The sequence below is a fragment of the Ipomoea nil genome, unplaced genomic scaffold (assembly GCF_001879475.1).
Source record: "Ipomoea nil cultivar Tokyo-kokei standard unplaced genomic scaffold, Asagao_1.1 scaffold1834, whole genome shotgun sequence".
Lineage (NCBI taxonomy): Eukaryota > Viridiplantae > Streptophyta > Magnoliopsida > Solanales > Convolvulaceae > Ipomoea > Ipomoea nil.
This window is the reverse complement of record NW_017618262.1, coordinates 4593081-4608211: the sequence shown is the minus strand read 5'-3', so window position 1 is coordinate 4608211 and position 15131 is coordinate 4593081. Positions and strand designations below refer to the sequence as shown.

The 15131-nt window shown below is 36.7% G+C and overlaps 3 protein-coding genes across 3 annotated transcripts; all 3 read right to left on the bottom strand.

Annotated features, from left to right (window-relative positions):
* Positions 1–405: 405 nt before the first annotated feature.
* On the bottom strand, positions 406–1486 carry LOC109192767 (osmotin-like protein). The gene has a single exon (XM_019343469.1). It carries the CDS (start codon positions 1418–1420, stop codon positions 668–670), a length of 753 nt encoding a protein of 250 aa, XP_019199014.1. The 5' UTR covers positions 1421–1486; the 3' UTR covers positions 406–667.
* A 2586-nt stretch (positions 1487–4072) lies between these two features.
* Positions 4073–6498, bottom strand: LOC109193156. Its single transcript, XM_019343997.1, has 2 exons — positions 6362–6498; positions 4073–6170 (listed from the first exon to the last, which is right to left on the bottom strand). Exon 2 carries the CDS (start codon positions 5988–5990, stop codon positions 4488–4490), a length of 1503 nt encoding a protein of 500 aa, XP_019199542.1. The 5' UTR covers positions 5991–6170; positions 6362–6498; the 3' UTR covers positions 4073–4487.
* Positions 6499–7502: 1004 nt separating this feature from the next.
* On the bottom strand, positions 7503–8541 carry LOC109192881 (WUSCHEL-related homeobox 2). Its single transcript, XM_019343588.1, has 2 exons — positions 8241–8541; positions 7503–8078 (listed from the first exon to the last, which is right to left on the bottom strand). The coding sequence occupies exons 1-2, from the start codon at positions 8539–8541 to the stop codon at positions 7663–7665; spliced, it is 717 nt and encodes a 238-aa protein (XP_019199133.1). The 3' UTR covers positions 7503–7662.
* Between the last annotated feature and the right edge of the window lie 6590 nt (positions 8542–15131).

Sequence of the window (15131 nt, the reverse complement as noted above, 5' to 3'; positions counted from 1 at the left end):
ATTTTGTTTATTTTTAAAACTCATGATTCTTTATAATATCAATGAGTCCATTATTAATATCCCAATGTGATAATTTTGTTAGTTACTACATGTAATATGAGCACAAAGTACTAGATTTAATGAAATATAAAGTGTCAATAACACTTTCACTGAAATTTAATTTCATGACTTCTCACATAAAAGATGTTACTACATGCCATCTGCACAAGGTATTGGTGGCTGTGCTTATTTAGTTTTACATAAATTTAAAAAGTGGAATAGTAATCTCGTACTTCTAAACGACAACTTCCGCAGATTAAGTGGGCCGTGGCATAGCACCAAAAACCGAGAAAAATATGCTGTCATCCACCAACCAATACATAGCATACAGATAACAAGAAATAATGAATAAAACACAAGATAAGATATGATTAAACAGGGTAATTAAACTTAAGCTTGTTCCATTTTTACCAGTCACCAAAGCAGACATAACTTCAACGTTATTGAAGCCTCACAATGCGAACCCATCACAGATAATCTTAAAGACTACGACATCGTCTACTTGGAAAAGAAAACACAGTCTATCTAGGAATTACGAAAAAGATACGAAACCATTTGCGCTGGGTTACAGACCATTGAAGACACCTTCTAGCTAGTTTTCCGATTACTATTTTGTCTTTTAGCTCGATCAGTGACAGAAAATGACTTTGAGCTCACGCGGCGCCGAGCACTCGTGCATGAGCGACGGGCTGTCGTGGGCGTAAGTGAAAGTGGCCGGACAAGCGTGCTTGAAGAACTCCGAGTAGGTGGACCCCTTGCACGTCTGCGGGTTATTGTAGTGGTTTCTGCAGCAAAGCTCGTCGGTCTTGAAAGCCTCGCAGCCGCTCTTGCACCCAACAACGGGGCCGTGGCCGCCGTGGGAGCGGAACTGGAGGCCGGCGGGGCACGTGTCCAGAAGATTGGCCCGGCAGCCGACGACGGGGCACTTGCCTTTGCCTTCGTGCGGGGTCACCGTCATGGGGAGGTTGAACCCGTCCACGAGGCTGACGCCGTAGGAGGAGAAGTCGGCGTGGCCGTGGTGGAGCACGAACTGGGCTAAGGTGGCGGGAGTGGCGCCGCCCGCGCCGTCGCACTCCAAGCGGCCGCCGCAGTCGCCGCTGGCGCAGCTGAAGTGGCCGTGGGCGTACGTGCAGCCCGTGCGGGCCCAGATGCGGCCGGACCAGTGGGCGTTAGGTGCGGCGAAGGAGCGGTGAGTGAGGGTGTTGAGAGCAAAGCCGCCGCGCTCAAGAACGGGGTGCCCGGCGTTTGGTTGGATGGCCGGCCAGACGGTGTAAGGGCAGTTGTTAACCAGTGTGAGAATGAGGCCAGGGGCCGTGGCTTTGCAGAGGACACAGAGGGTAAGAAGAAGAGAGAGCGAGAAGAGGCTGATCGGAGCGGCCATGGCCGGCGTTAAGGATTGGTGAAGTCTATAATTGCAATTCACAACGTTAATGCCATCCAGTACCCAGTATAGCGTCTATATAGGACCTGGAGTCGTATGTTAAAAGACCAATGCGTAATGACGAAAGTGCCCTTTGCCATTTTCAAAAACAAATTGCTTTTCATTCTACTATATTGTTGTTCCCAAAATGTTGAAACTCAAGACTTCTCACGTCTCGACCAGACAGAATATTTGGAAGGATATAAGTTATGATAACTTAGTTGAACATAGAGCTTTGAGATGTTGCTCCCACACTGCCGTTGATAAAACTTGATTCTGAATCATTGTTTCTAAATTTTACCCTTGTGACCGATTGAGCTGCTCATGTGGCCAAATATATTATTATATAGTCTGTATATTTTTTTGTTGAAATAAATCAAATAATGCCCAGTTGCCTACTAAATCCATTGGACGGCCTAAACTTCACGTTCATACAACAATAATAATTTAATGTAAATGTCTTTTGTGTTTCACCGGTTTCATTACACCAACAGTACATTTACCCTGCATCCCTAACTAATATCACTTTACGTAATCAATTAATCCAATTATTAAGACTAAAGTTGCATGCAAATGTTAAAGTTTATTGGAAGGAATTAAAATATCCTTAAAATGAAAAAGAAAACAAAAACAAAAAAAGTGTAGAACAGGGAGCTTCATCATGAAAACAAATGAAAACAGACAAGTGGTCCTTGGATGTCATTGATTTAAGGCACGTACTCGATTATACTGCCAAATGTCTGTTTTACTTTTTGTTTGTTCAAAGCAGAGAGGATTCTTTTTTTTTTTTTTTTTTTTTCTAACAAGCAGCGAGGATTCTCTAAACCCTGAGAAAAAGATAGCAGGTCCATTTCAATTTCTACCTACTTTTACTTTATCATTATTAAATATTATATATTTTATTTATTTTTATAGACTTAATTACTGAAATGGTCCCTTGACTATCGCGAAATTATCAATTTGGTTCTTAATTATTTTTTTTGACCAATTAAGTGCCTTAACTTAAAAATTTTTAACCAATTTGGTCCTCCGTTTGTTTGACCGTTAGTCAACCGTTAACTTGGGACCAAATTGATAATTTGCTATAGTCAAAGGACCATTTTGGTAATTAACTTTAAGGGTGCAATTCAGTTCAGTTTTCTCGAACCGAACCGTACCAAACTAGTTAGGTTCGGTAATATACCGAACAGTAATAGATTCTTGTATACTGAACGGTTCGGTAAAAACTTGAACCGAACTGAATTGTTCGATAAAAACCGAACCGAGCAGAATACCGTTTGAACTTTGGATCGCTATTTTGTTATATATTAGACTTTGGATATGGACTATGTAAACATCATAACACATAATATAGAGCTTTTGATAACAAACCATAAAAAAATCAAATAAAACATTTACGAGGGATACCCGTGAGAATATGAGCTAAACAGCAGAGCATGCATCATGGGACTTGAATTTACTTTTTATTTATTTATTATTATTATTTAAAAACAAAAATCAAACGGTATTCGGTTCAGTTCAATCTTTAACGAATAATTCGGATCGATTTTTTATCGAACCGTTCAGTATACAAGAATCCAATACCGTTCGGTTGTTCAGTATATTACCGAACCAAACTAGTTCAGTTCGGTTCAGTACCGTTCAATTCGAGAAAACTAAACCGAATTGTCCACCCCTAAAGTTAATACCAAAATGGTCCCTTGACTATAGAGAAATTACCAATTTGGTCCCAAGTTAACGGTTGACTAACGGAGGATCAAATTGGTTAAAATTTTTAAAATTGAGGAACTTAATTAGTTAAAAAAATAATCAATGATCAAATTAATAATTTTGCTATAGTCAAGGGACCATTTTGATAATTAACTCTTTTTTATATCTCAGATTTTTCAATTTTATCAGATTATTATATCTTCAACTCATGAATCCACATATGAGAAAGGAATATTACACAGGTGCTTTCCGCATATGCTGTGGGTGCAAAAAGTGGACCTAATGGAGCTTCGGATCAAATGATTTCAACTTTATCGTTTTTGTATGGGACTTTTAACGAAAAATAAGAAGATATGCATTCCCAGTTAAAGCATCTTACGACACAAGTGTATCCTACATCTGTCAAATGAAACTTCCGCTGATCTTTGGGAAGATTAAGGATGGGTTTAGCCTCAATAAGGTTTTAAGGTAATTGCATTCTGCGAATTCGAACCCGAGACTTCTGGTTAAGACGGGATAAAGTCACAGACTGAAATGTGGTATAGACAAATTAGGGTGTCTCAGTTTTGGCGCATTCCAAATGGCATGTATTCTTAACCAAGAAAGATTCTATCTTTTACCTTAACAGTGCCATCACAGTACGGTTCTTAGCTCCACACAACACAAACTATACATAGTATGCAATGCAAGTTGAAGCTCTTCATGTCAATGTCGTTTTTCCTTTTAAATGGAGCAATGCCAAAACTCCACAATAGGCTAGACCGATTACTTATGGGCTCCAAACAACACGTGGACCATAGTCTCTTTTTTTATTCGAACACATGACTTTTGGCATGGCTCTGATACCAAATTGAAACATTCAATGCCTGTAATGAAGATGCAAAAGCCCCAAGTTTTGTAAAGTATAACAATATTTACCTATCATCTCATGAATGGAAGAAAGAGATCAAAAGGTTAAGCAGGTAATGAAGAGATAGATAACAAGGCAGGCATTATGTATGCTGAATAGCTGATCTATAGCCAGAGAGAAACTGCAGGGTTCTTACAATTGGCTCTAACACATCGACTAAATCCTAAGATTGGGAGCTATTGACTAAAAAGCTATCACAATGCCAAAAGGACAAAAACCCGATATAATCAGTATGATCCAAATTAAATAACCTATCTAGTCAATACGGCTAAGAACCTTGACCTGCATACATCCCCGATTCCCTTCTTTTACCTTGTCGTCGAATTGAATAGAAGTTGCCTTTACCAATTCCTTGTGTTTCTCCAATCTTTTAAATAGTTCTTGTGTTTCTCCAATCTTTTAAAATGGTTAAGTCAAGACAAACTCGTTTGGAGGGCGAAGGCAAACAGGAACTTCGTGCTCTTCTGGGCCAACTCGGTGTTTTGGCACTTTTATTTCAAGCACCGTTCCGCTCTTGTCAAAGTATGCTTCTAGTTTGGCATCGTCGGGGATTCGGGTGGGGAGTGGAATTTCCCGTTTGAACTCCCCGGGAGGGCAGTGCTCTGGAGATGGATCGGTTAGCTTAAACATTCTGTCGTTTCTCTGGATAAACGGCATGCATGCTGTGCTCACGGACGAAATCTTCACGACGCCATGAGTGAGATTGTTCCACCAATGAACTTTAACCCTCCCGGGATCTGCGAATGGTAAAGTGATGATAATCAAGTATCCATTTTCGTCCTCGTATATCGTTTTTGCAGCCGTGACGGGACCGTAAACGTTTCTCATTACCCCAGAAAACTCGCTCATCCAAGGCCGCTCGATGGAATGAACGTCTCCTGCATCTTGAGGCCTTTCGGAACCGGGAATAGCAGGCAAGTAGCACTCCTCGTCACTTCCATGTGAGAAAAGGTCTTTCCTTTTCTTCCCGCAACCTGAAGAAAGATCCAACCCGTTGCTGTTAACATGGTTTGATGACTGTGTCGACAAGTTCATCCCAGACCCGCTAAGTAACTTTTTCGAGGGAGGATGCGCATTGTTCTTTGGCGCGGGGATTGGTCTCTCGAGCTCGAAATCTGTATTTGGAAGGTTTCTCCACGAACAGAAATCTCTTGCTTCAGATGGGACGCAAAAGTTGAGATCTCTACCCGTAAGCTCCATCCACTTCTTCCGCTCTTCCTCGTCAATACACGACAGATTTGGCGACGGAACCAGTTCAATCCCGTGAAGACATTGAGGATTAGAAATTCCCTTATAATGCTTACGCTGCATTTTGTGAGAACGCACAAACCCCTTATCCGTACTAAACGGGAATGGCCGCTCCCCCTGCCGGGAATGCCCGTTCATATAATTCCTCAACTGCATCTTCCCCAAAGCATTTTCAGGCCTTTCCTTAAAAACCCACATATACATGTTCTCCATATCATGCTGAACCAAAAAGGCATCAAGCTGGAGATCCGACTTATCAAAGCCAGAAACCCCATTACTGTCCCTAACAATGTTCGACTTAGATTTCTCCTTCAAAACAGGTTTGAAGTAGAAACTAAAGAAAAACCAAGCACCCCATACACAATCCAGTCTTTTCGCGCATTTCCTCCCAACCTTCGGTATATCAAGAAGTTTATCCGAGTCAATAATTTGAGGTCCCAACCCAACCTCCAGCATATCAAAAGCTTCATGGTTCCAAGATGGAGGTGGGGGACTAGGTTCCACAGACAAAGGGAGATTAATATCTGGTGGGCAAGACAGAACAATATGCCGAGTCATATCTCTCTCCGATTCTTCATGAGAGGTGGCAATTGAATCCATGGACAAGATTGTTGAAGGGTGGTAATTCTCAATTGACAGCCCTGTAAGCAAGTCTTCTCCCATCCTTCAAGCCTTATGCCCTCTAATTTTATAACAATTCAAGTTTAATTCCTATATGCAGCCTCCAAAGGCCCCAAAAATCAGTAAAATCACTTCACAACAACCCCATATACAAAAAGCCCCCAAATAGATACCCTAAACGATGCTCACCAGTCATCACAGCAAAAAAGACTCAATTTTTACCTACAAACAATAAAATTAACATGGGAAATTATAAAATCATCAGCATAACAGGCTTTACCCAGAAAATCTGAAATCTTGACAGAGAAAACTATCAAGTTCAAGGGGTATTCACAGTGGCATAAACCAAGAAAATTCAGAAACATAAAAGTAAACAACAAAAGGGTAAAAAGATCTAGGGAGATTGAGATTACCATCAAAGAGATTTGCTTTGAATCCATATAAACTGTAAAGATCTTCGCAAGAATCATCTGCAGATATCCACAGCTTCAGAAAGAGAAGGAGAAGAAAAAAAAAAGGGACACAGGCCTTGAGATTGTGGGGAAATAGACGCCGGACACAGAGACCCCTACCCTGTTCGATACACGGGGTAAACGGCGACGTTACCAATGCCGTTATCATCCGCATTTTAACTAACGTTGACCCCTAATTTACACGTTCTGCTTGCCCGCACGATAACGGGCTGAACAACGTTATCAAACGTTGACGACTGTTAACGTGTAGAGATACTGCTGGCCTGCTGGGTGCTGACTGAGAATTTGGGTCGAATTTCATTGGGACATGGTCACCTTTTCACGGGCTGGGCCTTTAAATTAAATGGGCTTTCAACCAGCCCATTCCACAGAACATCAATTGTAATGCCATGGATCTGGGTCCACCTTGCAGTCCAAAACAACGTTGCTTTGCGTGTCTGGAATAACGGTGCCGTTAGTGACACTGTTTCCTCAGTCAGTGATTTTTTATTTTTATTTTGTGAATATAGATTCAAAAATAGTGTTAACTGTTAATATAATTGTGAATATAGAGTTCTGCAATTGTAAATATTAAATACTAAAATTGTGAATATAGAGTTCAAAAATAAATTGTGAATATAGAGTTCTGCAATTGTGAATATCGAGTTCTAAAATTGTAAATATAGACTTCGACAATTGTGAATATTGAATTATGCAATTTTGTATATTGAGATATAAAATTGTAAACATAGATAAACGAATTATGAATACTAACGGCAACGACAACGGCAAGGAAAGAAGCAATTTAAAGAAAAAAAAAATCAAACCGCTTCGTTTTGAAGCAAAACAATGCAATTTTGGACCGAAAGATAGACTTGGGCCCACACTATAATTTGCCATAGAACATGGCCATCTTCTTCAACAATGCGTTTTTGTTTCAACAACATTTGTTACACACATTTCATATTTGCATATTTATAAATTCAAAACCATTTGCTAAACAAGTTTGTAATAAAAACAAGATAATTTGATTAGTTAACCATATAACAAAACAAAACATTAAAATTACAAAGGATTAAACTTTCTTCAAATCACATTTTCTTGTAAAACTAAGGAAACATAATCTTGATTCTCAAGTCTATGTCAAAAACAACCAAAAAGAGAAGAAAAACAGTCACATCTTTCTAGTACTTCACTGGATAAGGAAATAGGCATCAGAGTTATCAGTCAAACATTGTCAGCATATAACAGCAGCGTCACATTCAGTGAGCTCCATAACCACCGTTTCCGCAGAAGAAATCAAAGAAAGGGTGATCTCCGGCGGACCCTCCGCCGCCTCCTCCTCTATGTTCATCACCGCAGCAATTAATCTCCACCGCACCCGACGACGGAGCATCACCGGAAACCCCATTAACACTCTTTGACGACGCTTGTAAGATCCCGGTAGGGAGAAGCGGGAACAAATCCAATGTTTCTGGACTGCATTTTGCCTTTGCAGTGTTAGTTTCTTCTTCATTATAGCCCGTAGAAGTTGGCGGTGAGGGTTTATGCATTATGTCCATTTTTGGTGCGTTCCTTTTATAGCCCGTAGTGGACCCTGCAGAAAGGAATAAACCAGGACTTTTTGCATAGAACCCTAGATCCCCCTGCGGTGGTACGTAGTACGGCCGGTAAATAACTGCAAAAAGAGTCTAGACAACATTAGCCAAGCTGGTCAACTGTTGACAAAATAGACACCCGAACCAATTTAATCAGGCTGTTAACTTGGTAACCTAATGGCCTGTCGGGTAGTGACTGCAAGTTTTTCGTTACTTTAAAAAGAAAAAGAAGAAGAGTGTACCATTGGGACAATGTTGAAGATAAAGATGATGAGGATGGGGATAAGGGTAATGAAAGTGATTGAAGAAAGCCAAATTCTCTTGCTTCTGTTTCTGGCGTTGTCTAGCTTTATGGTTTTGAAACCAGTAAAACACATTCTTGCCTTCAATATGACCAAAAGCCCTAAGCATTCCGGTGATCTGCTGAATCTGCTCCGCCGTGGGGGTTCTTATCCCTTGATTATACAAGCTCTCAAGCAAGTTGATTTGCTCTTTCGTGGGGTTCCATCTCGACCCATTACTCGCCGTATTAACATCCTCCATTGAAACAAACTCAAGATCAGAGATGGTGGAAAGATAGAGAGATAGGATAATGGGTTTTATAGGGAGAATAATAAAGGATGCGTATAGAGTGAGCAGATAGATATTGACATGCGTATTGTAGTTTGTGTTGAACATCTCTGAAAACATGGCGGTTAGCGGCTAGGGGAGTGGGAGGTGGTGCGGCATGCAGGAAAGGACAAAACTAACCCTGCACTCCACTCTAGTGGTTCTCGGGAATGAAAGAGATAGTAGATACGATAGATAGAGAGAGATGATATAATGAGAATAGTGAAAACTACACGCCATGGCAAACGTAACTGGTAAATTAAAGGGATAATGGATTATTATTATGGATATATGGGAGGGAGAGAGATGAGAGGATTTGCGGAAATGGAAGAAAAAGACAGGCGGTTGGGTTGTAAGGTGTAGACTATAGAGCCTAGGCTTTGGGAATTGAAGTTCCAGCAAAGTAATAACTCTCTCTCTCTCTCATTTTGATTAACAAACAGATCTTCACATGCATGATTCACCATAGTTAGTTGGATTATATTATTGTAGTTAGTTGGATTATATTATTGATTTAGTAATCACAAGATTCTAAATTCACTTTCAGTTAGAGTGATTAATGTTCTTTATTGGTTTGAGTCATTCAACTATGAATATATATAACATAGTTTGCTTTCTTAAGATCTTTTGCTGCCTAAGGTTACAAGGCGGACTTCGTCCAGATAGCCGGTCATGGGCCATATCACGCTTTTGAGTAGTAGTTGTGAATTTTCACACAAATCAAAGAAGCTTGACTTATTTTTGTAACACGAGTAAAAAAGAGTGTAGTGTTACTTTTTTATCCCATATTTGAATCAAAATATATTATTTAAAAAGGAGAATTTTTGCAAAATATATTAATCTAAAGAAAGTTATAACAGACTGCAGACTTAGTCTAAGACTAACAAATAGAGAAAGGTAAAACAACAACGGATCAGATTAATAATACAATTATAATTAGTCCTTAATATCTGGAAGCATATATTATAAAACTAATTAGGTTAGTAATTTAGGAACGAAAAGGCAACCGCAAGGCCATATTTGTTGGAGTAAGTATGTGTAAGCATAAACTTCTGGAATAAACTCATTTACAGATTCCTACAATTAAGTATTAATGAATTAGGTGGATTGGTGATTAATTTCAACGACAGAGCCATTAATATAAGGCGGCTATTTGAGGTTTTCTAAAACCTTTGTACTCCGTATGTTTTTTTCGTCCTCGGGAATTAAGATCGTTAATTGATCATGGTGATTAATTGTTGTAAACCCCTATATATTGACGTTTAGTAGTTCTACAATCTCAGCCACCCTAATATCTTTCCTCAGATTTTGTGCAATGTACTAATGCTTTGCGTTTGCTAACTACTCCATAGATCAATTTAATTTTATGCTTAAAACTACTACGTTAATCTAGGGAATTAAAGAGTAATTAAGGAAGATCATTTGCTTTTTCTTATTAAACATTATTTAATTGGTATCTCACCAATGAGAGTCTAACCAAATTAAACACCCCAGTTAAAATGTCACATAACTTGATAACCATAAAATTTTAAATTTAACTCTTACTTCTTAATTTGAGCCGATAAGTTATAAACAACCTAAGCTGATTTACTTGTGATCCTTTGTCAGCCATAGTCACAAGACGAGTTTCATTCAAAGCGCACATATGATAGTGATTGTGGGTTTTCAGGTAAATCAAAGAGTAATCAAAATTCATTATTAGGGGTCTTCAGTCATACTTATAGTCTTATGTTGTAGACCCATAAGATGAATCACTAATACAACTTCATTTTTAGTGTAATGCAAGTTCACTTTAATTTGCAATACACTAAAAATGAATATGCAACTCCAAGTGCATGATATAATTTGTGGGTCTTGAAAGTCTAATCCAGATTTGTCAAGGGTCATATTTGCAAAGTTGGACTCTTATTTAAAAAAATATCTAGTTCTATTACAATGCAGTATCTTTTTTTTTTTTTTTTGGTGAAATTGAAGCCCTTCAAGAGAGTGTTATCTGACTCTTAAGTGAGTAACATTACAAGCATCGGCAGTAAGCAGCTCCATCATTTGATTATTACAATGCAGTATCTGTTAACCTATTAAAGTACAAATAATTAATATGACTTCCACTGATGCTCGGACCCACAACCTTCCATATGGAGAGCAACTTGGTGCCACTAGATGCCACCAGGTCCTTGGCGACTTACAACTTCTTAATATAACGCATTCCTTACAATTATAATAGGGATTTGCCTACCTACTATTCTAAATGGTTGGGTTTTTGGTTAATTATATTTTAATCCAAGCGTAATGGGAAATGGAGTATAGTATGCAGGATAAAGGTAGGTAAATGTTAGGAAGCTAAGGCAGATATGCATTATCTGATATGGGGCAGAGGAAATGAGTACAAGGAGGTAAAGGCGATGGCATGGGATGGGGTGGCGCCACCGCATCGTACAGCAAACCGCCATGCACCTCCGCCAATTCTGGTTGGTTTTGAGGCACCGAATTCGATGCAGATTAACAATCTCCTCTTGTCTTCTTGCTCTCATGCATCTCTCACTCACACCACCGCCTACGTATGCGACAAAGTGGCTCATAGATGCCTCTTTGGCCTCAACTCGATCTACTGCAACTTTGACTTGCAATCTTCCTCTTTGTTTGTTGGAAATTTAAACACATTTTTCATGGCCCAATCCAATTCTACTAACTGTCTTGTCACCTTCTCTACAATATTATTCCTATTTATCAAATTTCATACTAACTTCACCCTAGAAGTGGTATGGGAATTGGATTTAAGGGTGGTTTTGAGGGATAGAGTATGGTGGTTGAAATGATAAACCATAGGAATTGATTGACTTTTGTGGCATGAATTAAAGTTAATGGAAGTTAACAGTGGTGGCAACACATAAAGTTATGAACTAAGGTTACATGTAGTATGAGGATATAGTGTTATCAGGCCATGTACATGTAAGTTTATTTTTTTATTATATTTTACGGAGTATTTTTTTTTTGTTGTGTGCTATTCTGTTATTTTATTATTAGATTCAAATCTTTTAAGGGCATCCCCATTAAGGGGATTTTGCACATATTTTAAGAAAAAGTTGATGTGTTGGAGGAGAGAGAAGGTTGGGGTTGTCAAAATTTTAGGGGATTTTGGGGGGGTTTTGATTTTGTTTTTTATTTTTCATTTTCACCTATTTCTCTTTCCTAATCACACCTGCAAAAACTCCTCAGAATCTTACCACTATTGAGGATGCCCTAACAATAATAAGAGTTAAGGGATAAAGTACATATGAACTATTTGAAAACAACAATTAAACCATCGAACTCAAATAATATCCAAAAAAAAAATTGTTGAAAAAAATAACTTAAAATGGCATAAAATGGCATGTTAAGTTGCTATTTTGTGGTACAACTATCAATGGGGTCCACTTTCGATTTGGGTCGGGTCAAAGTGGATTCGGATTCTTCGTAGTGAGACGAAGAGATCGATATATTGTACACTCAAAAAGACAATGGGTGAATGAGATATTGACTCTCAAAGTAGACTCATTTGAGTTGGAAAATGAAGGGAAAAAGTTAGTTTTTGTCCCACATTGGTTTGGGAAGAAGATTTGCCCCACTATTTATACAATAGCTATTTTTAAATTTATTGAATTGTATAGCATAGAGGTTCTTTCTCGCTAATCTCGTGTGTGCTGGCACTTATAGGTTAACCAAATTGATAATTTTGCTATAATTAAGGGACTATTTTGATAATTAACTCTTTAATTATTGTTTTTCAAATAGTTCGGTGACTTATTTGAATTGCAATTCAATAAATGATAAACTTCATTGTTTGGTTTGAGGGAATTGCAATTCCCCCCTATGAATTGCAATTTAATGAATTCATCCAATGAAAAGGAAAAATGTAAGAAATGACATATTTGTCCTTGAATGTTATTATTACGTATACAAGGGTATTTTAGTCTTTATATCATTTCTCTCATTTCCATTATTCCTCCTTACCAAATAATTTAATTGCAATTCTTACTTTATTCCCACCTTATTCTTTTCCCACCGAATTATAATTTCTTTCCCCCTTAATTCCTTCCTTCCAACCAAACGCTCTGTAAAAGTTATTATCCTTCCCCTCTCATACTTTTGAAATTTGGAATACAAATTGGGAATTAAAAAAAAAAAAAACCATTATCTATACATTTAACATGAAATTTTAATATATATATATATATATATATATATATATATATATATATATATATATATATATATTGTGAGTGTGTGTATTATATAATTAATTATTATTATTTTATTTATTTATTTTTTATTCTAATTTTTTTGACTGATTATTGATTTTCTTAGTTATGGTATACTAGTACCTGAGAGACTAATCTTATTCGTGTCAAGTAAAATCTTAAAAGAGGGAAAAACACTAACTCAAATTTTGAAGGTATGTAACTACCTCTGGTTAAATTGTAAGAGATTCAAATTGTCTCATTTACATCTTATTAGTATTCTACTTGTCATTTATTTACTAAAATTTATTACAATTGTCAAGTACTCCCTCTGTCCCATTTTGCATGTCTTACTTTCCTTTTTAATTTGTCCCAAAATGTTGTCCTCTTTCCAAAATTGAACATCACCATCATTCTACTTTTTCCCAAATTACCCTTATGACTTTTACTTTTATTCCCAAAAGTGAAAAAGTGAAGGGCATAATTGGAAAATACATAACATTTACTTTAATTCCTTAAAAAGCGTGCAAAAAACAAATGAGACAATCAATTCGGGACGGAGGGAGTATTTAATTTTAAATATGATTATTATTCGGATGTTTGAACACCTCGCTTTTGTGTTTTTCTTTTATCCAATTATTGATTTTTTTTCCCATAATAGACCTAATAATATCTCGGAAAAATTGCACTTTTTCCCCCTGAGTTATATACTTATAGTACTTTTTCATCGTGAATTATTCATGTAAGCACATTAGCCCCCTCAATTATTATAAAAGTGGCGGTTTTCCCCCCTAATATATTTTATTGACATTTCTACCCTTAAAGTAAACATTTTATTTATTTTTCCTTTTCAATAAATTATTGCAATCGAATTAAAAGTTTCCGGTTATGATTCAGATCCAGAACCCAATATTTTAATTTCAATTCATTAAAATTATGAATTGAAAAAACTGGATCTTGAACCGTGAACCGACGGTTCTAGATCCGGTTAGCGATTTTGAACAGTCTTTATTTTTAAAATTTTAATTTTTTATTTTAAAATAGTCTAAATTCAACAATAAATGTATTTTATTTTTTTTTCAGTTTGGAACATGAACCGGCCGTCCCGATTCACGATTTTAATAAAATCTAAATATCGGGTTTCGATTCTAAATTGTAATTAGAATATTTCGGTTTAATTTATATAGTGTCTGTTTGGTTTGAACCAACTTGTGGCCATAATTTGTTAGAGAAAAAAAAATAAATGAAATATTTATTTTAAGGGTAAATATGTCCATTTAACATTTCAGGGAGAAAAACAGCCACTTGAATAATTCAAGAGGAAAAAGTGCTATATATATATATAACTTAGGGGGAAAAAGTGTCATTTTCCCTAATATCTCTATAGCGAAGCGAGATAAATTAGTGCGAACCAAATAATTCTAAATTAATACGAATCTACGACCGTTTTATTTTATCCCATTTTTCATTCAAAATTGGTATGATTTTGGGCTAGGCTTCGTTTGACACCATAGGCCCAATTTAAGGAATTAGAAATGCAAGGCTTAATTGTTGGTCCAATATATCCATGCAAATTATGTGTGGACTATGGTCCAAAACATCGTTATGAATATTATGAGTAAAAATAATATACATTATGTGTTAGAGTAATGTACATTACGTATTAGAATATTGTATCTTATGTGTTTAGAATAATGAAACGTTTAAGGTAACATATATAATGTACATTATGTTTTAAAATAATGTACATTATAAGCTATAAAAATGTATATGGGTGCGCGAAAGAAATAAAATTAAGTAAAACGACTGTCTTTTTTTATATATCCATAAGCAAGAGCAAGAGTGCAAGACTAGGCATAGACCACTGTTATACCATAGACCAGAGTTTATATTGCATTGTGAATCGTGGTAAAAAATTATGTGTTTGCAATTAATGCATTTTGTACTTGCAGTTAACAATTTTTATATTCGTAAACAAATTGAATGTATATAACATGATAATTACAGACTCATAAGATGTTAACTTCAGACAGATGAGATGTTGGTTAACATGTTATGTATGTGCGTATAACATATTCTGTACATGCAATTGACAATTTATATATCTATAGTTATCATGTTATATGTCTACAATTACAATTTGATGTGCTTTCAATTTGTTTGCCGATACAAAAATAGTTAACTACAAGTAAGAAAGTGTCAAGTAAATATAGAATATAAATATTATTTTTGGATCAATGCAAGTTACGCCATATATAGTCCATAGTATAATTTATCAATGGTTATGTTGTGTAAAAAAAAAAAAAA

Coding starts and splice junctions, on each gene's coding strand:
- LOC109192767 (XM_019343469.1), bottom strand. CDS start 1,420: ATGGCCGCTCCGATCAGCCTCTTCTCGCTCTCTCTTCTTCTTACCCTC.
- LOC109193156 (XM_019343997.1), bottom strand. CDS start 5,990: ATGGGAGAAGACTTGCTTACAGGGCTGTCAATTGAGAATTACCACCCT.
- LOC109192881 (XM_019343588.1), bottom strand. CDS start 8,541: ATGGAGGATGTTAATACGGCGAGTAATGGGTCGAGATGGAACCCCACG. Junction 8,079..8,240: donor TCTTCAACATTGTCCCAATG/GTACACTCTTCT, acceptor CTCTTTTTGCAG/TTATTTACCGGCCGTACTAC.